This window comes from Urocitellus parryii, chromosome X (assembly GCF_045843805.1).
Source record: "Urocitellus parryii isolate mUroPar1 chromosome X, mUroPar1.hap1, whole genome shotgun sequence".
In the NCBI taxonomy this organism is placed as follows: domain Eukaryota; kingdom Metazoa; phylum Chordata; class Mammalia; order Rodentia; family Sciuridae; genus Urocitellus; species Urocitellus parryii.
The window spans coordinates 1,657,404-1,684,310 of NC_135547.1; the positions used below are offsets into that span (position 1 = coordinate 1,657,404).

The window sequence follows — 26,907 nt, forward strand, 5'->3', positions numbered from 1 at the left end:
GCAAGAGGCATTCTTGTCTCCAAGATATGCCCCAGGGGCATTACCAGTCAGAACACTTCTTTCCTGCCCGATCCTGCCTCCAAGGGATACAGCACTAATATGATATCTCTATTCCCTACCATCCTGGGGGTTATGACAGTGGAGGGTACTGGCTGTCTCTCTCTGCTTTCATCTGATCCCCAGCAAAATTTGGATGTGACAAACCCCCTTCCCTTTCCATAGCAAACAGATCCTTCTCAGAAGCCATTACCCTTGGTTGAGATTGTTCTGGGCTCTCAGAACAGGGACAGACTGGTGCTCCCTTAATGCCTTCAGGCAAGGACAGTGATGCCTTGAGTGACCATTTGCACATGGAGTTTAGTAGCTGGAAAAACAAGGCAGGATGTTGGCCCCCTCCCAAATGGATCTGTGAGACAGTGCTGCTAGTGACAGGCCACCCTGTACTAAAGGGAGCTGGCTCCAGCTGGAAAGCCTGCCTGAAGTTGGGGGATGCATGGGGTACTGGGAGAGGCCCAGGACAGACTTAGCTGGAGGGGGTCTCTAAAAGCCCTCTGTCGCATTCACCTTCAGTTTTTGTGTTTTGGGACAATTACTTTAGAAAATAAGTAGGTCGTTTTAAAAACAAAAATATTGATTGCTTTTTTGTAGTGTTCAAAAAAGGTTCTTTGTGTATAGCCAAATGACTGAAAGCACTGATATATTTAAAAACAAAAGGCAATTTATTAAGGAAATTTGTACCATTTCAGTAAACCTGTCTGAATGTACCTGTATACGTTTCAAAAACACCCCCCACTGAATCCCTGTAACCTATTTATTATATAAAGAGTTTGCCTTATAAATTTACATAAAAATGTCCGTTTGTGTCTTTTGTTGTAAAATCAAGTGGTTTTTTCATAAGGTTCTTTTACTATTTGAAAAGATGGGCAGCACGCAGTTTTATTTTATTTTTGTAAGTTTTTTAATACATGTGAAAGCAAAGAATACTCAGCATGCCTTTCTAAGTGACGCGTTTGCACCTTTTGTTGGGAAGTACTGTATCCTGTGCTGTTAGCATTCTCGATAAATCTCTCTGTGAAAGTGACTCAAGGTCTGGGCTTTCATTGTAAGTCAGCAGTCCCCTCCAGCTCACCTGACAGCATGGTGGTATGTTGCACATTTGATCCAGCTGTCCCTGAACACCAATAGCCACTCTCAGGACTGCTCTGTCATGGGAGGGAAAGGAAGCCTGCTTCATATGCTGGCCTTCCTGGCATCCTCCTTATCCAGCTCCAAGTCAGTACTTTCCAGGCCTACTGCTCCACTGTATGATAGGAAGGGTGTGGCCTAAGTCTGCCTGCTGCACAACTTACTGTTCCTTACCAATATGGCAGGGCACCTCCTAAGTTCCAATGTGCTGTGATGCTATCGGATACCCTCCGCCCAACTCTGACTCCTGTGGTCCATTGTAGCTGAGACCCTTGCATGGCCTCTGCTGACAGCTAATGTGGCTCCCTGACCTGGAAAGGGCATGTGCAAAGAAGGCCCTGTTGTCACTGGCTTCCTATAAGGGTACCCCCTCAGGCTACAGCTGTGCTCATGCTGGTGCTAGGCTGAAGGAGAGGACAATGGCATGGAGCAGTGGGACTGTGGAGTCACCCAGAGTCCAGATTCACCTGCATATGTGGGCACAGCTACTAAAAAGTCCCCTCTAAGTCCTGGCCTTGAATGTTAAATGAGAGAATTGAAATGCAACCTATATACATTGAACATCTCTTGTATGCTAGACCTGTTCCTGGAGCTCATTTCTCTCAGTGCCCAAGGAGGACCAAGTCTTTGCACCATAGAGCTCAGCACATATGTGCATAATAATTTGGGATACTGGAGTTGGTATATATCACAGTGAAGATTGTTCCATGAGAAGCCATTGGGGCCCAGGGCCCGGTCGCCCTCATCTTCAAGACTGGCTACAGTGGCTGTAGCTTCAGGGAAGAGGCTCTAGTGGGGACCATTCATGGGTCTTGGGAAGACCTTGTTTCTGGAAACAGTTCTAAATTCCTGAGAGGATAAGCTAGTGGATAGGGGAACCTCCTTGCAGTTGGGATTAAGGCAAGAGGGACTGTCGGAATATTGCCTTACAAGGATGCATCCAGCTGGAGAAAAGAGGCCCCATTGCTACCTTTGGGTCTCCTGTGCAGTGGGAAGGTCAGATAAGCACAGAGGTGTGGAGCTTCAGGGAGTTTAGGAAGATGTGCACAAGAGGACAGGTATAGTGGGGAGGCTTGGGAAGTTTTCACCACAGCTGTTTGAGCTCAACCTTCTGGTAAAGGGTATGCCAGGAGCATTTGCATTCTCACAGCTTTGAGGGACAGCATGCTAGATATATTTCAGGACACCTAAGGGGTTCTGAATGGCTTAAGACCACTGATGTGTGCAGAGGTCTATACTCTTGGGTGGGCAGGGGATACACCTATCAGCCCTGTAGGCCACCGTAAAAAGGTGGGACTCCATGGGCTTTGGGAATCTTGGGAAAGTCTTATGCAATAAAATGCTGTGGTGTGATTGTACCCCAGGAAGATCAACAGAGCAGTGAGCCCCTTCAGAAAGGTAGCACATTCATGCAGGTAAGAGGTAATGATTAATGGCAAGGGCAGTGGGCCTCTAGGGAAGGGGTGGGGCTCAGAATTCAGTGAGACCTTAGGAAAGTAGTGGCTGCTGAGATGTGGCCAGAGAAATCCATGGGTGAAGAACACAAGGGGTGGAAGGGCTGGTGTTAGAAGTCTGAGGCAGGAGGATGGCAAGTTTGAGGCCAGCTTCAGCAAATTACCAAGACCTTATCTCAAAGTAAAAATGAAAAGGGCTGGGGATGTAGCTCTGTGGTAGAGTGCCCCTGGGTTCAATATCCAATATAAAAAAAAGAGAGAGGAAATAAGCAAAAGAGACTTATGTGGCTGAGGTCATAGGTTGTGACCTCAGCCACATAGGTCTTGGTGACTGACTGATGTAAGCTTTAGAAAAGAGGGTAGGAGAAGTTTCTGGACTCTGCCTTCCCCGCAGGGAGAGCTACAAACTGACCAGAGTGTGACAGAAAAGAGGAGGGACAGCAGAAGCTGGGAGTGGAGCAAAAGCCTGTTGTGAAGAAACATTAAATGTGTTCACGTGCTAGTGAGGAGCCAGCAAAGAAGGAAATGTGGCAGATATTTCCAAGACCTAACAATTGCTGGTGCAGGTTCGTGAAGGAGTGGAAAAGATGAGATCCAGGGCACAGGAGGTAGCCTGGTGTACAGTTCTCTTTGCATCCAGCCTGTCACCAGCTGAGCAGTCAAACTGGGGGCCTTTCTGTGGCCCACATCTGACCCCTTCCTGCCTAGAATTCTACTGATGTCCTCTGCCTCCCAAATAAAGCCAAAACTAATTAACTGGGCCTACCAGTGACGTTCACCAGGCTTGGCAGAAGCCGCCTTTCTGGAACATCCTGTACCTCTGCCATAACCTTCGTCCCCAGAAATGGGAGTCGTTCATCCTTCAGAGCCCCATTCAGAGGGCCTCTACTCCTGAAAGTCCACCCTCCCCACCACACCGTGGTGAAGGTCTGTGGTCGTGGGCCTCCAATTCACTTGCCACCCCTGGGTGGGGGGGACCGCTTCCTACCAGGGCCCCTTCCCTCTGGCGCGGCGAGGCGCCCCCGTGTGGCCAAGGGCAGCGGCGGCGGCGGCGGGGCGCAAGATGGCGGCGGACCCGAGCGCCGCCTCTTCCGCCCCGCCGGGCGTTGCACGAGGCCGGCTTGAAGGGGAAGTGAGTCAGTGTCCGCGAACCCGGCCGGCCCAGGCCCAGGCCTGCGCCCGCCGTGGCCCCAAGAGGCCCCGGGCCGGCGGCGGCAGTGGCAATGGCTGGGGGGCCAGGCCCGGGGGAGCCCGCGGTTCCCGGCGCCCAGCACTTCTTGTATGAGGTTCCGCCCTGGGTCATGTGCCGATTCTACAAAGTGATGGACGCCCTGGAACCCGCTGACTGGTGCCAGTTCGGTGGGTGGTGGCGGCCGACTGGGGGCGGAGCGGGGGGCCCGGGCTCCTGGCGTCGATGCCTGACGCCCCCCGCCCCGCAGCGGCCCTGATCGTACGCGACCAGACAGAGCTGCGGCTGTGCGAGCGCTCTGAGCAGCGCACCGCCAGCGTCCTGTGGCCCTGGATCAACCGCAACGCGCGCGTGGCCGACCTCGTGCACATCCTCACGCACCTGCAGCTGCTGCGCGCACGGGATATCATCACGTCTTGTGAGCGCGCGCAGCCCCCCAGGGACCCTGGGGATGGGGGACCCATGGGAGGACACGGGCACGGAGCCCAACGAGGGGGCGGGACCACAAGAAGAGCTCCCACCTGGGCCTCAACCTTCCTTTTCCTCCTCGGCATCCCAGGGCACCCTTCCACCCCTCTTCCACCCCCCAGCACCACTGTCCCGATGCCCAGCAAGAACTCTGAACCCTTTAAGGCTGAGGCCTGGAGCCCCCGGAAGTTGCATTCCTCAGCCTCCACCCTCCCCTCCCCAGGTAAGAGGACCTAGGTTTGGGGCTTGATGGGCCTGAGGAAAGGGCCACCTAGACCGTGATCCTGGCTGTAGACCTTGCTGCTGGTCTCTGGGTCTCTGCCTACCTCTCACTGGTGTCTTTATGAAGCTTTTCCAGGCTCCCAGATTCATTCAGGTCCTGAGCTCTTCCCTGTTCCAAGCCCTTCTACTGTCCAGCCACCACTGCTGTCTCCAGTCCCTTCCTCTACCAAGGTAGGTGTCCCCTGCCCACCCCCAGGAAAGAATTCTACACAAGGAGGAAGGAACTCAGTCTTTGATGCACCTCAAAGCCCCAGTTGGCCAAGTCCAGTCAACTGGAAGGCAGCCGGGGTTCGGGCAGCTTGCAGCCTGGGCAGAGGGGAAGACACAGTGACTTCACTTGACACAGGGTCTCTTCCAACAGCTAATTCCAAAGAGCACAGTGTCCCTACTGCAGGGGGCCCACTCCTCCCCATTCTGCTGGCCCCTCTGTGAGATTTCCCAGGGAACCCGCAACTTCTCTGAGGAGCTCAGGATTGGGGAGGGCGGCTTTGGGTGTGTGTACCAGGCAGTGATGAGGAATACGACTTATGCCGTGAAGAGGCTGAAAGAGGTAGGTATAGCATCCTGGTGAAATCTCTGGAAGGTCCTCTGGCCCTTGCTTCTCCAGCCCCTCCCCTTTACTACTCCTCACTGCTCTAGTCTCTCCCCACTCTAAAGCTTCCCCCAAGCAATTCTCTTGGTGTTGATTCTAGTTCAAGGGGTATACACACCCTTCCCCCTCCCTTGTTGTCCTGGGCCTGGGTTAGGTAGCATTGGAAGTGACTGACAAGCTGTTGCTCATACTGTCTACTTTCCCTGCCCCTTCTCCCACTATGCCTGGGGCTGCAGGAGTCTGACCTAGAGTGGACTGTGGTGAAGCAGAGCTTCCTGACTGAGGTGAAACAGCTATCAAGGTGAGCCTCAGGGGTCCCTCTGGCTCAAGGCAGAGGGAGAGAGCTGTACATGGCCCCATCAGGCACCAGGACTGCATACCATAGGACATGGCTACCTTAGCTACTGAGGCCTGCCAGGGCCAGCCAAAGTGAGGGTACAACAAGGGCTGCCCACCCAGTCTGGCCAGATGGGAAGTGGTGGAGCCTGGAAAACCAGAGGGCTCAGGCTTTACCTTTTCAAACAGGTTTCGTCACCCAAATATTGTGGACTTTGCTGGCTACTGTGCTGAGAGTGGCTTCTACTGCCTTGTCTACGGGTTCCTACCCAATGGCTCCCTAGAAGACCGTCTCCACTTCCAGGTAGGCTCACCTCACCTACCGCATTTGCTGGGACTCACAACATTCTTGCACATGGACAGGACCAGCACAGGGCCTGGGCTATCAGCGCCCCCATGGCACCTAGCTCAAGGTTTGGCCCAAGGTGGATCACTGCTTTCTGCGGAACTCTTTCCTGTGCCCTCTTCCTGGCTACTATTTTAAAAGGGGGATTATTGGCTCAAGCTTCTGCTCCATGCAAGCACAGCAGCTGGAAGATTTTATCAGCATAGCCTTTGAGGAAAGGGGATCCATGGGCACAGGCTGCCCAGAGGCTTGGCCCTGCCTGAGTGACATGCTCATGAGGCACAAGAGCCAAGCGCACACAAGACAAGAGGTTCCTGGCCTTCTCACTCAGGCTGTGTTGGGGGTGGGTGGGGACAATGTCCTTGACACCTTCCTGATCACCCAAGGACAAAGGAATAAACTTCAGAAATCTATGCCCCACACATTGTGTTGTGAATCCTAGAAACATCCCCACTGTCCCAGCTCACAGTGCCTTGCAGAGTCTTAGAGGAGCTGCTTCTCCTCCCATTCGTGAACTAAATCATGGATGTTTTGCTCCTTATTTTCCAGAAGGGGAAACTGAGACTCAGATAATGGAATGGCTGGCTTCTTCCAGGCCACACAGTGACAAGTGGGTAGAGGGTTGGGGTCAAGGAACAACTGCCCCCAGCCTCCCTCAAGACCCCATCTTTGCTCCTTTTGTCACCCCAGGCTGAAGCCTGCCCTCCTCTCTCCTGGACTCAGCGACTAGACATCCTTCTGGGCACAGCCCGGGCCATTCAGTTTTTACATCAGGACAGCCCCAGCCTAATCCACGGAGACATCAAGAGGTGAGGAGGGGGCTGGGGTGTGGCACAGCGGTAGAGCGCTTGCCTAGCATGTGTGAGGCACTGGGTTCAATTCTCAGCACCACATAGAAATAAGTAAATAAGCAAACAAATAAATAAAATAAAGGTCCATCGACAACTAAAAAAATATTTTAAAATATGAGGTGAGGAGGGCCCTGGGAGAGCTGCAGAGACTGAACCTTTGGTCAGGGAAGCAGTATCCCCTGCTTGTTGTGGAGCCCTGCCCAGTGTCCCAGGGAGAGGCAGCTTGCCTAGTTCTGCTGATATAGGGATGGGCTCAGCCTGGGACTCACAGCTGGGGGTTCCAGGGCATTGAGGATCCCTGCATGGCACAGGTTTGGAAATGAGGACACCAATGGGCCCCACTGATGAGCAGAAGCCAAGTTGTTATAAGGACACCCTGGGACTCAGCAGCAACTGGGACACACAAGGCAGTGCTAGCCACCATCCATGGGCAAGGCAGCAGACTTTACAGCCTCCAGTCCAGTTTCATCAGGGCCACTTGGGTGTGGAGGACAGAGTAGGCCAGGGCCAAGCCTGGGCTGATGCCTCTCTTTCCTCCTCAAGTTCTAATGTCCTTCTGGATGAGAGACTGATGCCCAAGCTGGGAGACTTTGGCCTGGCCCGTTTCAGCCGCTTTGCAGGGACCAACCCTGGCCAGAGCAGTGCTGTGGCCCGGACACACACTGTGCGGGGCACCCTGGCTTACCTGCCTGAGGAGTACATCAAGACGGGCCGGCTGGCTGTGGACACTGACACCTTCAGCTTTGGGGTGGTGAGCTGCTAGCTTGTGTACTGGTCTGGGGTGGGGGGGGGGAGGAAAAGCCACCAGTAGCTAAAGGTAGGAAGGCCTGGAGTATTGTGTGTGAAGGCCAAAGGTCATCCAGGTAAGGAGCAAAGAAAGCCTCAGCTCCAGAGCACTCCTTGCCTTGCAGTCTCCTTCCTTCCCCTGTGCCTGATTTCGTGTTTGTAATTTTGTATTCTTTGTGGGGGGCTTTTTGTTTTTGTTTTTGTTTTTTCTGGTACTGAGGATTAGACCCCGGGCCTGCTGCATGCTAGGCACGCCCTCTACTGCTGAGCTATGCCCCAGGCCTTTGCATTTTATTTTGAGACAGGGTCTAAGTTGCTGAGTCTGGCCTCAAATTGGCAATCCTCCTTCCTCAGCCTCCCAAGTAGCTGGGATACAGGTGTGCACCACCACGCCTGGCTTAATTTTGCATCCTTTTACCTCAGGCAGGCCCTCCAAATTGCTTACACTGTGGTACCATAACACCTGGCTCCGTCCCTGCCGGGAGCCAGTCCTCCTCTGCCTACCCCAGGGCCACACCCCTGTCAACCCTGATCCATGCCCACCCCAGAGGCCTCCTCTGCACACAGCACCTCCCTGCCACGGTATGGGGCAACACTCTCCACCCTGCCCTCTAGGTAGTGCTGGAGACCCTGGCTGGCCAGAGGGCTGTGAGGACACATGGAGCCAGGACCAAGTATCTGGTGAGCCTCCTGAGGGAAGGCAGAAAGGGAGGGAGGTACTGCTCCTGGCAATCAACAGGTGCAGCCCCAGAGGGTGAATGATCCAGAACGCAGTGTCCAACAGAAGGCTGCCACTGCTGCCACTGCTGACTCATCTTTAAAAGTGGGCAGGGCCCTGAACAGCTTCCTTTACTTTGCAAGGAGAAACCTGTCTCTTCTGTAGATTCTGTGGGCCCTGACAGACCCCAACTGGGCTGGGGACAAGAATGAGGACAGTCTTGGTGCTGTAGGACCAGAGCTGTAGTGGAACTCAGAGAAGGCAGGGGCCTGGAAAATGCAGTGGTAGAGAATTGGGCAGACTAGGAAGCCTTTCCCTAGGCCCTACCCGACAAGTTGCAGGTCCGTGGTCCACCCACACTCCTGCATTCTTGACTGTCCCACTGTGTACTGTGTCGGGGCTGAGAGACATGAGACCCGGGCCTTGAAGCAAATTCCTGCTCCTTGCTGAGCCTCAGTTTCCCCATGTGCAAAGAAGACTTAACATACAGGCAGCATTCAGACAATTCCTGGACCCAGAACTTGCTTGGCCACTGTTTGCTCTTTTCCTTTTACAAACTTCTCCTGTGTAGGGGCTTTCTATCCATTGTGGCTCTCAACAGGGACTCAGCCCAGCCAAGCTGTGAACCAGATTGGACCTCTTCTTCCTTTACCTCTTGCTCAGGCCTCATGGGTTTTGCTAACAAGCCAGTAGGTTTGTTGGTGTCTGTCTTCCCCTGCCAAGAAATTGGCTCGGTGTAGTAGGGCCCAGGGTGTTCTGTTTGTCATTGTATCCCTAGAGCCTGGGGCAGCACTGGACACACAGTGCATGTTCAGTAAATCTGGAGAAAGAAGACCACACTGTTGAGTGTGCACGAGTGTGGGGAATCCAGCTGAAGTTCTGGTCACCCAGAAGCCATGCTCACTGTACCTGTCCCACAGAAAGACCTGATTGAAGACGAGGCTGAGGAGGCCGGAGTGGCCCTGAAAAGCACCCAGACCACTCTCCAAGGAGGTGCAGCCACAGACGCCTGGGCTGCTCCCATCGCTGCCCAGATTTATAAGAAGCACCTGGACCCCAGGCCTGGGCCGTGCCTGCCCCAGCTGGGCCTGGTCCTGGGTCAGGTAGCTTGCTGCTGCCTGCACCGGCGGGCCAAGAAGAGACCCCCCATGACCCAGGTAGCCCTGGGAAATCCAGCTGCCTGTGGGGAGGGTGGCCAGCCCTACTGGGAGCAAGCTAAACACAGTGCCTGCTGGGTCTGTTTCTACAGACACGTCTCCCAACGTCCCTTGCTTGCCCTTTGGTTCTACTTGGAGCAGTGATCCACTGAACCAAAGAACTCTGCAGACCTGCTTTGCTGGATGGGGCTTTGATTCCTTGTCTGTGATAAAAGGAAAGGACTCTTACCATGTCCCGTACTGGGGACACTGTGCTACTGCATCTGCCTTTTTTTCTTCCCTCCTTGGTCCTCCCTCCTCTTCCCTCTGGTGACAGTTGAAAATAGAGTTCTTGGGAGGCAGAGGCAGAAGGATCCCAAGTTTGAGGCTGACCTCAGCAACTTGGTGAGATCCCATCTCAAAATAAAACAGGCTGAGGGTGTAGCTTAGGGATACTGCAAAAGAGAAAAATAAGAGTCCTTGGCCTTGGTGGCCATGACTCTCAGCACTCCTTGTGACAGGAACAGAGGAGCAAGGGGCAGAGCTTTTCCAGCTGTCGGATGTGCTGGGTTGGTGGTTCCTGCAGCTCCCAGAGCAGCTGTATGTGGCCTGCCACAGCAATCTAAGCCCCAGAGTAGGTGCTAGATGACCTAGGGCAGGCCTGTGCTTTGACAAGGAGGTTGGCTCTGCATGTCTTAAGAGTCTTTCTCTCCACATAGGTGTACAAGAGGCTGGAGAAGCTGCAGGAAGCAGTGGCAGGGCCTACTTGGGAACCAGAAGCTGCCAACCCTAGCCCTCCTTCCCCACAGGAGAACTCCTATGTGTCTACCACTGGCAGTGTCCAGAGTGGGGGTGTCCCATGGCAGCCCCTGGCAATGCCCTCACAAGCCCCAGCCCAGGCTGCCCAGCAGCTCCTGAAAAGCCCCAACCAGCCTGTGGAGAGCGACGAGAGTGTATCCGGCCTCTCTGCTGCCCTGCACTCCTGGCACTTGTCCCCAAGCTGCCCCTCAGGCCCAGCACCCCTCAAAGAGGCTGGCTGTACTCAGGGGGACACCGCTGGAGAGTCAAGCTGGGGGAGTGGCCCAGGCCTTCGGCCCACATGCATGGAAGGTAGCTGGGGTGTTCAGAAGAGGGACCAGATGCCTGCTTTGGCAATATCCCCCATATTCCCCACCCAGGCCATCAGAAGAGGAAAGAATTGGGGCCAAGTAGTTCAGTTCACTATGTCCTTAGCAAGCTCAAGGCCACAGGGGCATGGAGAATGGTTTGGTGCTGTCATGCTTTCCCTCCCCTGGTCATGCCCTGTGGATGAGAGAAAGCCAACAGTCCCTTTCTGCCCCACTCCTGCAAGCCAAAAACAAGGAAGGCTGAGTTTGGGCTCCTTGCCTATCCTGAGAGCTGGGTCCATGGCACAGTCCCCTCAACCCTGGCCTCAGAGTTTGCTAAGGAATTCTGTCCTGAGGCTGGTGAGGCAGGGTGCTAGACTTGGTGCTGGGAAGACTTGTGAGGCTAGAGTGTCACCAAGAGTTGCTAAGGACAGCTAAGAGGGTGCTATCTCTGCCCCAGGATCACCCCTGGGCAACTCTGCCTTATCCTCGTCGTCGTCGTCAGAGCCACCGCAGATCATCATCAACCCAGCCCGACAGAAAATGGTGCAGAAGCTGGCCCTGTATGAGGATGGGGTCCTGGACAGCCTGCAGCTGCTGTCATCAAGCTCTGTCCCAGGTACCTGGGGACACTTCCAACTCAGCTTCCCAGGGATCCAGCCCCCAGGGGAGTCCCCTCCCAACCCTACCCACATGTTGCAGCTGGATGACCAACCTCCAGGGTACACAGAAGCACTTCCCCATGCCAACTCCGAACAGCAGAGCATTTGTTCTGACTGCACGGACAAGGCCTCTACTCACCAAGGGTGTGGGCTGGCCAGGCAAGCCACTCCTTCTAATGGTGGCTAGCAGCCTAGCCTGTCCCCCATGTCTCCCATAGGAAGTTGGTGGCCCAGGTCCCCCACCACCTGAGGACAGACAATACCTTCCCTTAACCTGAGGATGCCAGTTCCCCTTGCTCCCAGAAAATATGAAGCCCCAGCAGGAATTTTCCACTCCAGGGACTATTTGAAGAGCTGCTTAGAAATAAAAGCCCTCAATTGATTCCAGAGAGTTCCCCAGGAGCTGAGAAAGAAGCATGGCCCAGCCTTCAAGCCAGGGCTTCAAGCAGACAGGGAGCCTGCCCCTGTTTGCTAAGTGGTTTTTCCTCTTCCTAGGCTTGGACCTGGAACATGAAAACAGACAGGGACCTGAAGAGAGTGACGAATTTCAGAGCTGATTTATCCACCTGGGCAGATCCCCCAGACCCAGAAGTCAAAGTTCTCATGGTTGGAAGTTCTCATTGCACATGACCCTCTCAGCAGCCTACAGGCAGCAGGGGTGGGGACCTGTCGTGGCAGGGAAGAGTGGGTGGTGGCCCCTGCAGCTCAGGGGGTGTGGGCAGAGGCAGAGCCAGGAGGGCTGCTGGAAGCCACTGATAGGACAAAACGTCTCGGAAGCCTTCCTTTAGTCCATCACTTGGGGGCGAGGCAAGCAGGTATCATCTAAGGGGTGGGCTGGTGCATATTTAAAGGCTGCTAGCTGAACAGGCTAGTGGCCAGAGTCAAGTGGGACTGCTGGTACAGTGGGAGCTGGCTCCCTTGAGCTAGGCAGGGCATCTGCAGCAGCCCTTAACCCATCTCTGGACTTTCCTAAAACTGAGGAAAAGCAGCCATTCTACACAACAGAGCCGGTGAGGCCTGGGGCCCTCCCAGTCACTTGTAATTTGGAAAAGAAAGTATGGCTATCTTGTGCTTCAGTCCACTAGTAGAGGCAAGACAGTTCTAAAATCCCAGAGAATCCAGCAGTGCCCCCTGCCTTGGGCTCGTGTCTGCAGGCTGCCCTGGAGAGCCATGAGCTAGCCTAATGTGACCACCCGCTAGCCAGACCACCCCTAGGCACCGCAGATGGGCTCTAAGCCCAGTCAGACTCCAGAGACCAAAGTGTCAGCCTCAGGCCCAGGCACTGGTCGTGGCAGAGAGGCTGCTACCCAAGGTCTGGCAAGGCTAAGCCCTGTGTCACCCAGACAGAGGCCCCAAGTAAGCAGGAAGTTGGGGATGAGGCAGAAGGGGAAGAGCAATATTTTGGGGAAAAAGAAAATGTGACTCACATTTTTAAAAGCAAGTCAGGTTTTGTGCAACTAAATGTCCTCTTCAAAAGTAGCCCAGGGCTGTAGCACAGGCTTACAGTGATTTTGTGTTCACAATCATGAGTCACACTACATGCCCCCATGAAGCTAGGCATTGGTGAAGTCCAAGTTGTCCTTGCATAATAAAAACTTACCTTTCAATATCTGGCTATATTTGTACAATTTCTTGCTCTGAAAGCCTTGAGCTTTCTAGCACATCACGTCTCAGGGTTCTTGAGTTTCCAGCCCAAACTCCAGGCTGCTCATCCTGTGGGGGCTCTTGTTTCTACTCCCAGGTAGCCAGGCTCAGACTGGGAATAGGTCCACAGTGCTGCAGCTTCATACTTTAACATCATTAAGTTTTTCCTTACATAGTTCATGGTTTTTCTGAGCGGGTACTGGGGATTGAACTCAAGGACACTGAACCACATCCTCAGCCCTATTTTGTATTTTATTTAGAGACAGGGTCTCACTGAGTTGCTTAGGGCCTTGCTTTTGCTGAGGCTGGCTTTGCCCTAGTGATCTTCCTGACTCAGCCTCCCAAGCCGCAGGAATTGCAGGTGTGCACCACTGTGCCTGGCTAGTTCATGGTTTTTTTATTTCATCGTAAGTAGTACCTTCATTTCATTTACTAGTTGTTCATTGATTATATATATATATAAATACAGTTGAGTTTTATATATGGGCCATATATTCCGACTCTAGTTAAATTCACTTACCAGTTCTAGTACTTTGGGGATAAATACCTTGGGAGAATCTATATGTACAACCATTTCATCAGCAAGTAAAGACAGTTTTACTTCTTCCTTTACAATCTATATATATCAGTTGTTTTTCTTGACTTAGTACACTGGCTACGGTCTCTAGTCAAATGTTGAATACAAAGGGTAAAAGTGAACATCCTTGTCTTGTTCTCAGTCTTCTTAGATGAAGTGTTGTTTTTCACCACTAATTATGATGGTAGCCATAGGACTGGCATAGATGAATTTTATCATTTTATCCTAGATGTTTGAGAATTTTCTTATTATAGATGGTTGTTGAACTGGAGGAAGCATTACTGAATGTTTCAAATGATATTTTAGCAGCTATTGCGATGATTATGTGATTTTTCTCCTTTATTCTATTCGTGTATGTGATAAATCACATTGAATTTCAAATGTTATACCAGACCTAAAAATAGTACTATATTTGGTTATGGTATGTTATCGTTTTATATATTGCTGAATTCATTAGCTAATATCTTGAGAACTTCTGTATCTATGTTCATAAAGGCTATTGGTCTTCATGTCTAGTAATATCTTTTTTTCTGGTTTTCCTCTCAGGGCCTCATAGAATAAACTGGAAATCATTCTCTCCCATTTTGTTTTGTGTGCTGGGGATAGAACCCAGGCCTTGTGCATGCTAGGCAAGTACTTTACCACTGAGCTACACCCCCAGCTTTTATTTTTTGAGACAGGGTCTCACCGAGTAGCCCAGGCTGGCCTTGAACTTGCGATGCTCCTGCCTCAGCCTCTAGAGTAGCTGAGATAATTCTCTTGTGTTCTTATACATATTTAATGTTATTTATTTTTTAAATGTTTGATAGATTCATAAGTGAATCCAGTTGCACCTGAAGCTGTTTTGTGGAAATGTTTTTTTGTTTTGTTTTGAGGTTTTTGTTGCTGTCATTTTGGCTGTTTTAGTTTCTTTCTAGTGCTGGGGATAGAACCCAGGGCCTTGTGCATGCAAGGCAAGCACTCTACCAACTGAGCTATAATCCCAGCCCATGATTTTCACTCTTGAGCAGTTCCTTTCTTTTGCTTATTTTAGATATAATTTGCTCATCTTTTTCCAGCTTCCTAAAGTATTGCATTTAAGTCACTGATTTTAAGTCTCTTCCTTCTTCCTTCCTCTTTTGTGTTGAGGGGGTTCTTAGTATATTGCCCAAGCTGAGCTCAAACTCCTGGGCTCAAGTGATCCTCCTGCCTCAGCTCCCAAGTAACTGGGACACAGGCATGCACCACCATATCTGCTTTCTTTCTTGTATAGGGCGGTGGCGGTGGGGGTGCTGAGGATTGGACCTGGGAGCAATTTACCACTAAGCCACATCCTCAGCCCTTTTTATTTATTATTTTAAGTCACAGTCTCACTAAGTTGTTTAGGGCCTCACTAAATTGCCAAGGCTGGCTCAGCCTTGTGATCTTACTGCCTCTGCGTCCCAAGCCTCTGGGACTTCAGGTGTGCACCACCATGCCTGTCTTATATATTTCCATTTTAGCACAGCTTTAGCTACATTCAATACATTTGGATGTCATATTTTTGTAAGCATTCAGTTCATACTATTTTCTAATTTCTCCTTTACTCAGTGACTTACTTAGAAATGTGTTAATTTTCAAATACAGTTGTCCCTTGGTATCTGCAGGGAGTTGTTTCCAAGATCCTTGTTTCCAAGTCCCTTGCATAAAGTGGCACAATATTTGCATGGAATCCATATACATCCTTGAAATCATCTCTAAATTACTTATAATAACTTATCAATGTAAATGCTATGTAAATAGTTATACCTTATTGTTTATGGAATAATAACAAAAATTCTGCATTCTGTACAGATGCAATTATTTGAATATTTTCCATCCATGGTTGGTTGAATCCATGGATCTGGACCCATGGATACAGAGGGCCAACTATATTTGGAGATTTTTCAGATTATCATTTTGCTGTTTGTTGCTAATTTAATCCATTGAGGCAGAGAATTTATTCTATTTTATTGAGACTTGTTTTGTGGCCTAGCATGTGGTTCAATTGGGTGAATATTCCATGTATATTTTTTAAAAGTATATATTCTATAGTCAGGTAGAATGTTCTATATATGTGTATTCATCTTTCTTCCTTCAGTTCTACCAGATTTTGCTTCATGTATTTTGAAATTCTTTTATTGAGTGTATAAGCATTTGTAATTGTCACATGTTTTTGATGAATTGACCCTTTTATTATTATGAATTGCTCTCTTGATTTCTGGTAATATGCCTTCTGAAGTCTGCTTTCTTCAGTATAAACGTATAAAGAAAGGTAGTTCAGGTTTCTCTTTTTAAATGTTTTTTTAGTTGTAGAAAAACACAATCACCTTTATTTTATAGATTTTTTTTTTTATGTGGTGCAGAGGATCAAACCCAGGGCCTCGCACATGCTAGGGAAGTACTCTACCCCTGAGCCACAACCCCAGCCCCATAGTTCAGCTTTCTTATGCTTAGTTTGTTTCATGGTATAGACTTTTTCCATTTTCTTTTTTTGTTTATTTGTGTTTGTTTTTTTTGGGGGGGGTTGTTTGTTTGGTTTTTGGTCCTGGGGATTGAATGCAGGGGTGTTTAACCACTGAGCCACATCCCCAGCCCTTTTTTTAATTTTTTTTTCTTTAAGATTTTTTTTAAATGCCAATAGATGTTTATTTTATTTATTTTTATGTGGTGCTGAGAATGAAACCCAGTGCCTCACACATGCTAGGCAACTGCTCTGCCACTGAGCCACAACCCCAGCCCTTATATTTTTTATTTTGAGACAAGTTCTTGCTAAGTTGCTTAGGGCCTTGATAAATTGCTGAGGCTGGCCTTGAATTGCGATCCTTCTACCTCAGCCTCCTGATCCTCTGGGCTTATAAGTGTGCACTACTGAGCCTGGCTCAGTCTTACTTCTTAAAAAAGTCTGATAATCTCTGCCTTTTCATTGGTCTGTTTAATCCATTTACATTTAAAAGTTGGGCTTAAAGTGTTTCAACTTATTATTTTGTGTTTGTCCCATCCATTCCTTGTTACTTCTTTCCTCTGTTCCTTACTTAGCAGTTTATCAAGTGTTTCTGGTTTTCTCCTTTCTACACTACTGGCTTGTTAGTGTTAATGAATCAGTAAGACTCCCTGTTCTGCCAGGAACCCCCTTCCTGTACCGTGGTCTGGAAAGTGCCTCTAGCTAGAAACCCAGTTTCCTTCTTATCATAGTCCTGTGCTGTCTGTTGTCTGATATCTGAAAATTGTTGTTTAAAATATTATGCCCAGCTTTTTTTTTTACTTGTTTACAACTGGTATCAATTATTTTGTCATGACCAGAATAGTAAGTTCCTCCTCTTTCCTGAGAATTTATTCACTCCTAAGGTCACTGCATCTTTCTCCTATATGATCTGTTTCTGCCTCATTCCTGAATCTATTTTCATCTAACATGTATGATAGCTTCCATTCCTGGAGAAGAAAGAAAAACTCCCCCCTCCAACCACAACCCCAATTCTCTGTTCCTCTTTATAGCCAAACTTCTGAAAATAATTTTGTTTTCTCACTTCTTTCCATTCCCTCTTACTCCTTCTAATATAGCTCCTACCCTCACCACTCTACCAAATTCATGTTTGACCATGATACCAGTGATCTTCATGTCGCCAGATGCAGTTTGTCCTTTTCCTGTCTTCATGTATGTATGTATTTTGTAGTGCTGGAGATTGAACCCAGGGACACTCTACCACTGAGCTATATCCCCAGCAGTTTTTACTTTTCATCTTAAGACAGGGTCTCGCTGAGTTGCCCAGGCTGGCCTCAAACATGAGAACCTCCTAGTTCAGCCTCCCGAGTAGCTGGGATCACAGGTGTACACCACTGTGCCCAGCTTGACTATCTTATCTCAGCAACATTCAACATGAGTGTTCATCTCCTCTCTGCTCTCTTCTTGTGATATGTCTGACATTGAACTCTTCTGTTCTTTCTCAGTGTGCTTTGGTGGCTCTCCTCTACCCAACCTCTATAAAGTACCAGTCCCTCCAGGTGCTTGGGCTATATTTGCTACCTATGCTAATTCCTATGGTAATCTCACTCATTCTCAAACCTCTAAAGACCATTTCTATATTGATCATTCCCAAATTAAATCTCCAGTGGTTAATTCTCTGGCCTTTTGGCCCATGTTTCCAGACATGCTGGACATAATCCTCTTTGATGTCTCACTGCCACTATAAACTTGAATGACAGAATGTAACTTTAGCCAGGCACTGTGGTGGTGCATGCCTGTGATCACAGCAACTCAGGAGGCAGACACAGGAAAATGACAAGTTCAAGGCCAGCCAGGGCAACAGTGAGATTCTGCATCAAAATACAAAGAGCTGTGGGTGCTGAGGTTGTGGCTCAGTGGTAGAGTGCTAGCCTAGCATGTGCAAAGCCCTGGGTTCGATCCTCAGCACCACATAAAAATAAATGAATGGAATAAAGATATTGTGTCCAACTAAAACTAAGAAATAAATATTTTTTAAAAAATACAAAGAACTGGGGATGGAGCTCAATGGCAGGTTCTTATCTGGCACATGTAAGGACCTGGGTTTGATCCCCAACCCCAGCTCCAAAAAAAAAAAAAAAAAGAATATTTAAAGGGATTAATTCCATTCTTGAGGGAATGAGTTAGATCTCATGAGAAGAGCCTAGTTATTATGAGAATAAGTTATGAAATCAAATTTGGCTTCCTTGGCTCTCTTTTGCTTCCTCTTTCATTCACCATGTGACCCTTTTGTTTTTCCACCATGAGATAAAACAGCTTGAGTTCCTTACCTGATACTGGCACCATACTTGTGGACTTCCAACCTTCAGAACTGTGAGCCAAAATAAACTTCTTTTCTTTATAAATCATCCATTCTCAAGTATTCTGTTATAGCAACAGAAAACAGACTAAAATAATCCCTCATGTGAGATAACCATTATCTTTGCCACAAGCACATAGATTAGCCTGACGCTGTGGGGCACACCTGTAATCCCAGCTACTTGGGACGCTGAGGCAGAAGGATTGCAAGTTTAGGGATAGCCTCCAACTTTGTGAGACCTTGTCTTGGCCCTTGGTCCTTGCTGGGAAGATTGATGTTTTGAGAGCTTCTACAGAATACATTTTTTCTCAAACTAGAAATAAAGTTCATATAATCCAGAGTAATGTGAGGGAGGGTGATATGTTTCACAACACTGAATTGGAATTGATCAAAGTAACAGGGCTTCCTGATATTTTGTGATAAACAATGTAGCAGAGTACTTAATTTCTTCCACTGAAAGACTCTCTTCCAGTGTTTGGAAGACCATAAGTGACAGTTTTTAATGGTACAGGCTATGTGACTCTAGAAATTAGAAAGCAGCTTATTATAGCACAGAAAGGAGCAGCATTTCCTGCCATTACAACAGCTGATGCTGAGACTGGATCAGATTTTGAAGTACCAAGTGCTTCTTCCACAGCAGGTGTGTAAGCCCTAGTCCCTTGCAGCTGACTGGGTAAATATGGAATATGAGTCTATGTAATTCAGCCCGAACATACCAAAACCAAAGATTGAAAGAAATCGATTTGTTTATGCCATCTTGGAAAAACTCCTTACTTCAGCTCAAAAGAGTTTAAGGGATGTTAAGTCATGGCCTTTTTGGTTGTTGTTAAAATTCATCTCTATATTGTGAGAGGACATTCTCAAATAGTTACAAATGATTTAATGTACCATTTTAAGTAAAAAGATATTTTGGGGAAACTCTTTTTTAATATTTATTTTATTTTTATGTTGTGCTGGGGTTTGAACCCAGTGTCTCATGCATGCTAGGCAAGTGCTCTACCACTGAGCCCTGGGAAACTCCTTTGACAAAGAAATATTGCTTTACGTTCCCCTGATAGAAATTGTTTCTAGAAGTAATAATTAAGGCTTGAACTACTCTCCCCAAAATACTGAAGTTGAGACAGAATTCCAGAAAATATTCTCTGATTTTAAGGTTTATAAAAATGAGCCATGGGGGCTGGGGATGTGGCTCAAGCCGTAATGCGCTCGCCTGGCATGTGCTGGGTTCGATCCTCAGCACCACATAAAAATAAAGATGTTGTGTCCGCCGAAAACTGAAAAGTTCTCTCTCTCTCTCTCTCTCTCTCTCTCTCTCTCTCTCTCTCTCTCTCTCTCTCTCTCTCTTTAAAAAAAAAAATGAGCCATGGCCCAGTATGATACCACATGCCTATAATCCCAGCAACTTGGGAGCCTGAGGCAGGAGGATTGCAAGTTTGAGACCAGCCTCAGCAACTTAGCAAGAACTTGTCTCAAAAAAAAAAAAAAAAAAGCTCTGGGGATGTGGCTCAGTGAGTAAGCACCCTGGTTTTGATCTTCGGTACCCCCAAAATATGAGCTGCCATTCAAGTTTTTTTCTTTTTGGTTTTTGTTTTTGGGTACTAGGGACTGAACTGAGGGGCACCTGATCACTGAACCACATCCCCAGCTCTATTTTGCATTTTATTTAGAGACAGGGTCTCACTGAGTTGCTTAGTGCCTCGCCATTACTGAGGCTGGCTTTGAACTCAAGATCCTCCTGCCTCAGCCTCTTCAGCTACTGGGTTTATAGGCATGTGCCACTATACCCAGCTGCCATTCAGTTTTAGTAAAATAAGCTCTCTCAATTCATTTTTAAAATATTTTTAGTTGTAGATGGACACAATATCTTTATTTTTATTTGTTTATTTCTATGTGGTGCTGAGTATCAAACCCAGGGCCTGACACATGCACACGCAAGGTAAGCACTCTGCCACTGAGCTACAACCGCAGCCCTCAATTTAAATGTGAACAAAGACCTTCAGATGGAAATTTCTGAATTGCTGCAATGTGTTGTTGAGAACTAAATGAAATTTCTAGAATGCTACAATTTTTCAAATATCTCTGTGCAGTTGTTTTCTTAATGTTAAAAATATTGTGCAGGGGCTGAAGTTATGGCTCAGTGGTAGAACACTTGCTTAGCATGTGTGAGGCATTGGGTTCAATCCTCAGTACCACATAGAAATAAATGAATAAAATAAAGGTCCATCAATATCTAAAAAATATTTTTTAAAAACACTCATAAAAATATTGTGCAAAGATTTTATACTATCCATATGTACTTATAGTTGTGAATAGCTGTTTTCTAAATTAAACTAAATAAAACTCCCCTCTAAAGTATTTAATGCTGAGCCAAGGTAAAATATACAACTAGACAGAGCCATCTTGGTATGGAAGAAAAGGAGTAATTTTCCATTTCTTTTTTTTTATTATTATTAGTTGTCCAAAACATTACAAAGCTCTTGACATATCATATTTCATACATTAGATTCAAGTGGGTTATGAACTCCCATTTTTACCCCCTATACATATTGCAGCATCACATCGGTTACACATCCACTGTTTTACATACTGCCCTATTAGTAACTGTTGTATTCTGCTGCCCTTCCTATCCTCTACTATCCCCCCTCCCCTCCCCTCCCCTCTCCTCCCATCTTCTCTCTCTACCCCATCTACTGTAATTCATTTCTCTCTCTTGTTTTTTCCCCTTTCCCCTCACTTCCTCTTATATGTAATTTTGTATAACAATGAGGGTCTCCTTCCTTTACCATGCAATTTCCCTTCTCTCTCTCTTTCCCTCCCCCCTCTCGCCCCTGTTTAATGGTGATCTTCTTCTCATGCTCTTCCTCCCTATTCTGTTCTTAGTTTTTCTCCTTATATCAAAGATGACATTTGGCATTTGTTTTTTAGGGATTGGCTAGCTTCACTTAGCATAATCTGCTCTAGTGCCATCCATTTCCCTGCAAATTCCATGATTTTGTCATTTTTTTAGTGCAGAGTAATACTCCATTGTGTATAAATGCCACATTTTTTTTATCCATTCATCTATTGAAGGGCATCTAGGTTGGTTCCACAGTCTAGCTATTGTGAATTGTGCTGCTATGAACATCGATGTGGCAGTATCCCTATAGTACGCTCTTAAGTTCTTCAGGGAATAGTCCGAGAAGGGCAATAGCTGGGTCAAATGGTGGTTCCATTCCCAGCTTTCCCAGGAATCTCCATACTGCTTTCCAAATTGGCCGCACCAATTTGCAGTCCCACCAGCAATGTACAAGAGTACCCTTTTCCCCACATCCTCGCCAGCACTTATTGTTGTTTGACTTCATAATGGCTGCCAATCTGTAATTTTCCATTTCTAAATCAAATAAGCAGTGAAGTAGGAAAAAGAAAATTAATAACAATTTATGTTTCAATATGTATAATGTGTGAGTTATAGTTTCCATTATAATATATGTTTTAATTATTGTGTATTTGAGCCATAATTTAGTACAAATAAAAATCATTATTTTTTTAAAGCGTTGAGGGTTATAGCTCAGTACTACAGCGCCTGCCTCGCATGTGTGAGGCCCTGGGTCCAATGCCCGATAATCCCCCTCAAAAAAATAAAAATATCAGTTTCACGTTTGTTTTTGCGGTGCTGGGGATGGAACCCAGGATCTCACACATGCTAGGCAGGCGCTGTAGTACTGAGCCTCATTTCCAGCTCTGAGTTTCACATTTTCTTGAATTCCATATAAATGGGATCATGCATTTTGGACTCCCGCGTCTGGCTTCTTTCATCACGTACTGTTTGAACCCAGCCTTGATGTTGCAAGTAGTTCATGGTTTTTCATTCCTGGGTAGCATTCCAGTGAATGAATGTTTGAGGCTCGTATAAATAAAGCTGCTGTGAGCATTTCTGTGCATGTCTTGATGCACACATTCATTATTTCTCTTTGTTGGTGTAGCAGTTCGAGACATCTGACGCACAAGATCCAGTCAGAGCTGGGGGAGCTGCAGGTGGCCCTCCACCAGCCTTGACAGCATAAAATGTTCCCTGTGGGCAACCCTAACCAGGAGCCACATGGGGAAGGGAATTCTGGAAAATGGAGTTTCAGCTTGGCTAGATTGACTTGATGTGGCACAGCAGCACATACACAAAACTGGGCGTAGGGTTGTACCTCAATGGTGAGTACTTGTCTAGGGTTCCATCTCTAATACTGTAAAAAAATTAAATAAAAATAGAAAGCACATAGGCATATATCCCTGGGAGTAGATTTGCTGGGCCAACTTTGGTATATCCTGCCCAACATTTTCCAGAGCTGCTGTACCAGTTTACACATCTCCAGCAGCACATGACGGTTCCAGTTGCTCCACATCTTCATAAACCCTTGGTATGGTTAGTTTTAATTTGACTTACTGTGGTTTCAATTTGCATTTCCCCAATGACTAATGATGTTGAGTGTCAATTTGTTTGCTTTTTGGCTTTTCTGTTAAAATATATAAATATTTTGCTTGTTGTTTAATTAGGGTCTCTTTTCCTTACAGTCATCAATGAGTTTTGATGAACACTTCTTAATTTTAATGAAGTTCAATTTGTCCTCTTTTCTGTTCATGCTTTCGTTGTTCTGTTGACTAGTAAGTCGTGATTTTTGTTAATGATGAGGCCTCTGATTTGTTCTTCAAGGTTGTCTTAGGCTCTTTGTATTTTCATAGAAAGTGGAGAGCATTTGGAACCCTCTTATGCTGTTTGGGAAATGTAAAATGATGCAATGTGCAGTGTCTTAAAATATTAGACACACACAGTATGCAACAATTCCACTCCTAGATATTCACCCAAGAGAATTGCATCTACATACTGGCTTATACCTGAATGATCATAGCAGCTTTATTCACAATGGCCAGACAGTGGAAACAACCCACATAACCAAGTAAATAGATAAACAAATTGAATATACAACAAAAAGGGATGATATTTTTCCCTTTGGAACCAGGGATTGAACCAAGAGGCACTTAACCACTGAGCCACATCTCTAGCCCTTTTTATTTTTTTAATTTTGAGGCAATGTCTCGCTAAGTTGCTAAGGCTGGCCTCCAATTTGCCATCCTCTTGCCACAGCTTCCAGAGTTGCTGGGAGTCCAGGCATGTGCTTCCATAACTAGCAGAGATTAACTGGTTTTTTAAAAATATTTTTAGTTGTTGAAAGATCCTTAAAATGTTACCTGTGGGATGAGGCTATAGCTTAGTGGTAAAGGACATGCTTAGCATGTGTGAGGTCTTGGGTTCCAGTCCAGCATATATAAATAAATTTTAGACATGCTAGGCAAGTGCTCTACCTCTGAGTTACAACCCCAGCCAAGGGATGAACTATTGAACTCAGATAACTGCTGCATGAAATAAGGCAGACAAGTGTGTGATTCCATATCTATAAGGAGTGCCACCTTATCTTAGTGACAGAAAGCTGATTAGTGGGTACCTGGAAGTAGATAGGTGGGAGGGGATGGGACAAAGGAAAGGGTGATGGAGGCATGAGGTGAACATGTGCAATCCCTTGATTACTGAGATGGTGTGTCAGGTAAAATTTTCAAGCTGTACACTTGAATACATGCAGTTGATTTTATGCCAGTTATACCTCAATAAAGCTGTTTCTTTAAATAAAATGTGTCTCTTTGTAGCAGCATATTGTTTTGTTTTGTTTTGTTTTTAAAGAGAGAGAATTTTTAATATTTATTTTTTAGTTTTCGGCGGACACAACATCTTTGTTGGTATGTGGTGCTGAGGATCGAACCCGGGCCGCACGCATGCCAGGCGAGCGCGCTACCGCTTGAGCCACATCCCCAGCCCAGCATATTATTTTGTTTTGATTTGGTTTCCCTCCTGCAATCCAGCCTGACTATGTTTGTGAGTTTATCCACTTACATCTTATTGTATTTATCAATATGGTTGTGTATATGATTTTTGTATTCTGGTAAAATATTCATAACATAATAGCCATCTGTGTGTGTGTATCTGTGCTACTGGAGATTGCACCCAGGGCCTCACTGCTGTTCCACCACTAAGCCATACCCCTAACCACACCCTTTTTAAAATTTTGAGACAGGGCCTCACTAAATTGCCCAGGCTGGCCTTGTACTTGTGATCCTCATACTTCAGGCTCCTGAATAGCCAGGATTACAGTTGTGTGCCACCACATCAGCTTGTTTGTATATTTTGGTAGTGCTGGACTGGAACTCAAGACCTCACACATGCTAAGCATGTGCTTTACCACTAAGCTATAGCCTTATCCCACAGGTAACATTTTGAGGATCTTTCAAACTGTCTCCCAAGTGGCAATACCATTTTCCATTTCCACAAGCAGTGAGTGTGTTCTGATTTTCCATGTCCTCACCAGCAGTTATTATCCATCTTTTTTATTATACCCATCCCAGTAGGTGTGGGGTTATTGTAGGGGGGGTGTTATTTGGTTTGTTGGTTTGTTATTGTTTTTTGAGATGGGGTCTCATTGTGTTGCCCAGGCTGGTCTCCAATTCCTGGGCTCAAGTGATCCTCCCAGCATTGAGCTTCTTTTGAGCTTCATACTAAATGATATATAGTATCATTTTCTTTTGGTTTCAAGAACTACCTGTTATATATCTTATTGTACAGAAAAGCTAGCATTATATCAGACAGACCTATTGCCTCAACCATTATCCAAAAATATATTCATTTTGCCTTCATTTTTAAAGAAAATTTTGCTAGATATAGAATTCTAGATTGGCAGTTTTGCAGCACATAGTTATCATCCAGTCACCATCCATTACTTCTATTCAAAAGTCAGTCTTTTTTTCCCTCTGTCTGCTTCCTACCAGCCCATACTAGGGGTTGAACCTAGGGCACTCTACCACTGAACATCCACAATTTTTTTTTTTAGTTGCCAATGGACCTTTATTTTATTTATTGATATGTGGTGCTGAGGATCGAACTCAGTGCCTCACACATGCTAGGCAAGCGCTCTGCCACCAAGCCACCACCCCAGTCCCACAATTCTTTTTTTTTAAGTTTTTTTAGAGACAGGGTCTCACTGAGTTGCTTAGGACCTTGCTAAATTGCTGAGACTGGCTTTGAACTCGCAATCCTCCTGCCTTAGCCTCTCTGAGCTGCTGGGGTTACAGGTATGTGACACTGCAGCTTTTAATAATAATCTTTGTCTGCTTTTGAGCAGTTTAATTTTAATGCGACTAAGTGTGGCTTTCTTTGTATTTATCCAGCTTCATGGTTGTAAACCTTGAATCTGGTTTGCTATGGTGTTTTGTCTTGTTTTTGTCAGGTTCAAAATTGTCAGCCAATAATTTTGCAAAAATATTTGTAGGAAAAAAGAAGCTATTCACTCTGTCTTTGGGGAAATAAGCATGCCTATGTTGGCTGCTCTCTAGTGCCTGATCCAAACATTTGTATATAAAATTTTTGGCCAGCTCTTTTGAATGACTTAGTCTGACATAAACTAGTCTATCATGACTGGAATTACAAGTCTCCAAACTGGGTGTAGCCCAGTGATAGAGCATGTGCTTAGCATGTGCAAGGTCCTGAGTTTGATCCTCAGCAACAAAAAAGAAAATAAAAAACAAGTCTATAGAAGCTATGATTCTTCCCATTTCCTTGAGGAAATGGAATAAATACCAAATGACCAATACTCTTGTCTTTGTCCATTTTTTTGTGGGGGTAGGGGTACTGGGAATTGAAAGCAGGGGCATTTTATCATTGCCACATCCCCAACCCTTTTTATTTTTTATTTTGACACAGGTCTCACAAAGTTGCTGAGACTGGTCTCAAACTTGTGATCCTCCTGAGTGTAGTGGTACACACCTGTAATCCCAGTGGTTCAGGAGTCTGTGCCAGGAGGATCTCAATTTTAAATCCAGACTCAGCAAGTTAGTGAGTCTCTAAGCAACTCAGTGAGACCCTGTCTCTAAATAAAATATTAAAAAGGGCTGGGGATGTGGCTCAGTAGTTAAGGGACCCTGGGTTCAATCCTGGGTACCAAAAAAAAAAAAAAAAAAAAACGGAAGAAAGAAAGAAAAAATGGCTGGAGATGTAGTTCAGTGATAAAGTGTCCCTGGGTTCAATCCCTTGTACCAACCCCCTCAAACTTGTGATCCTCCTGCCTCAGCCTCCTGAGTCAGTGGGATGACAGGCATGCAACAGTGTGCCTGGCTTCTTCCAAATTTTATGTTTCCCATTAACCTCTCTCTCCACATTGCCAGTGCCCTGGGCACTAGTCTCTCTGGTGGAAGGCAGTGGTGGCATGTGTTCGACTCCTATGTGGGTTGACATGAACATGGAGCAAGGATCACTTCATAAAAATATTTTGTTTTGTCTTTCTCATCTCAGATGTTGAATTTTCCCTTTGGCTTAGCCTCCAAGACAGATCTGGCCACAGCATGCAAGAATGAAATCAAATCAAACTTGTGTTCCCTCACTTTTCTCTCAATTGAATTTGTGAATCCTACTCAGCTACAACTCTAGTGATATTTGGTTTGGTTTCTAAAAATTTGCAAGAGCCATGCTCGTGGTCTATAGGCCACAAGTTGCTGTAGCAACATTGAGCAAATCCTCATGAAAGGAAGCTTGTTTTACCCTGTCAGCAGGCAGGTCTAGAATAAAGCTGCATAAGTGGAGGCTGCATATTAAGCAGAGCCAAAGGACAATCAATCAGGCAGAGGGAAAGGGACCCATGATCTCACTGGTGACAAACTGGAAGACAAGGTGACTTCTTTATACCACCTTCATTTTTTATCCTCTCAT

General features: G+C 46.5%; 1 protein-coding gene across 4 annotated transcripts; it reads left to right on the forward strand.

Moving 5' to 3' along the window:
* The first annotated feature begins 3,708 nt into the window (after positions 1-3,708).
* On the forward strand, positions 3,709-12,718 carry Irak1 (interleukin 1 receptor associated kinase 1). Of its 4 annotated transcripts, XM_026412806.2 has the most exons (14): positions 3,710-3,998; positions 4,079-4,246; positions 4,388-4,519; positions 4,646-4,749; positions 4,940-5,128; positions 5,407-5,471; positions 5,696-5,810; positions 6,543-6,661; positions 7,247-7,454; positions 8,105-8,170; positions 9,128-9,364; positions 10,063-10,453; positions 10,910-11,068; positions 11,607-12,718. In XM_026412806.2, exons 1-14 carry the CDS (start codon positions 3,863-3,865, stop codon positions 11,666-11,668), a joined length of 2,151 nt encoding a protein of 716 aa, XP_026268591.2. In that variant the 5' UTR covers positions 3,710-3,862; the 3' UTR covers positions 11,669-12,718. The 4 variants fall into 4 exon arrangements, with proteins under 4 accessions (XP_077649681.1, XP_077649682.1, XP_026268591.2 ...); XM_077793555.1 differs by lacking the exon at positions 8,105-8,170 and having other exon boundaries at positions 3,709-3,998; XM_077793556.1 differs by lacking the exon at positions 4,940-5,128 and having other exon boundaries at positions 3,709-3,998.
* The last annotated feature ends 14,189 nt before the right edge of the window (positions 12,719-26,907 follow it).

Bases quoted from the DNA above. Each gene is read 5' to 3' on its own strand.
- Irak1 (XM_026412806.2), top strand. From the start codon at position 3,863: ATGGCTGGGGGGCCAGGCCCGGGGGAGCCCGCGGTTCCCGGCGCCCAG. The intron at 4,247-4,387 runs GTGAGCGCGCGC...TCGGCATCCCAG, and splicing joins ACGGGATATCATCACGTCTT to GGCACCCTTCCACCCCTCTT. The intron at 8,171-9,127 runs GTGAGCCTCCTG...CCTGTCCCACAG, and splicing joins GAGCCAGGACCAAGTATCTG to AAAGACCTGATTGAAGACGA.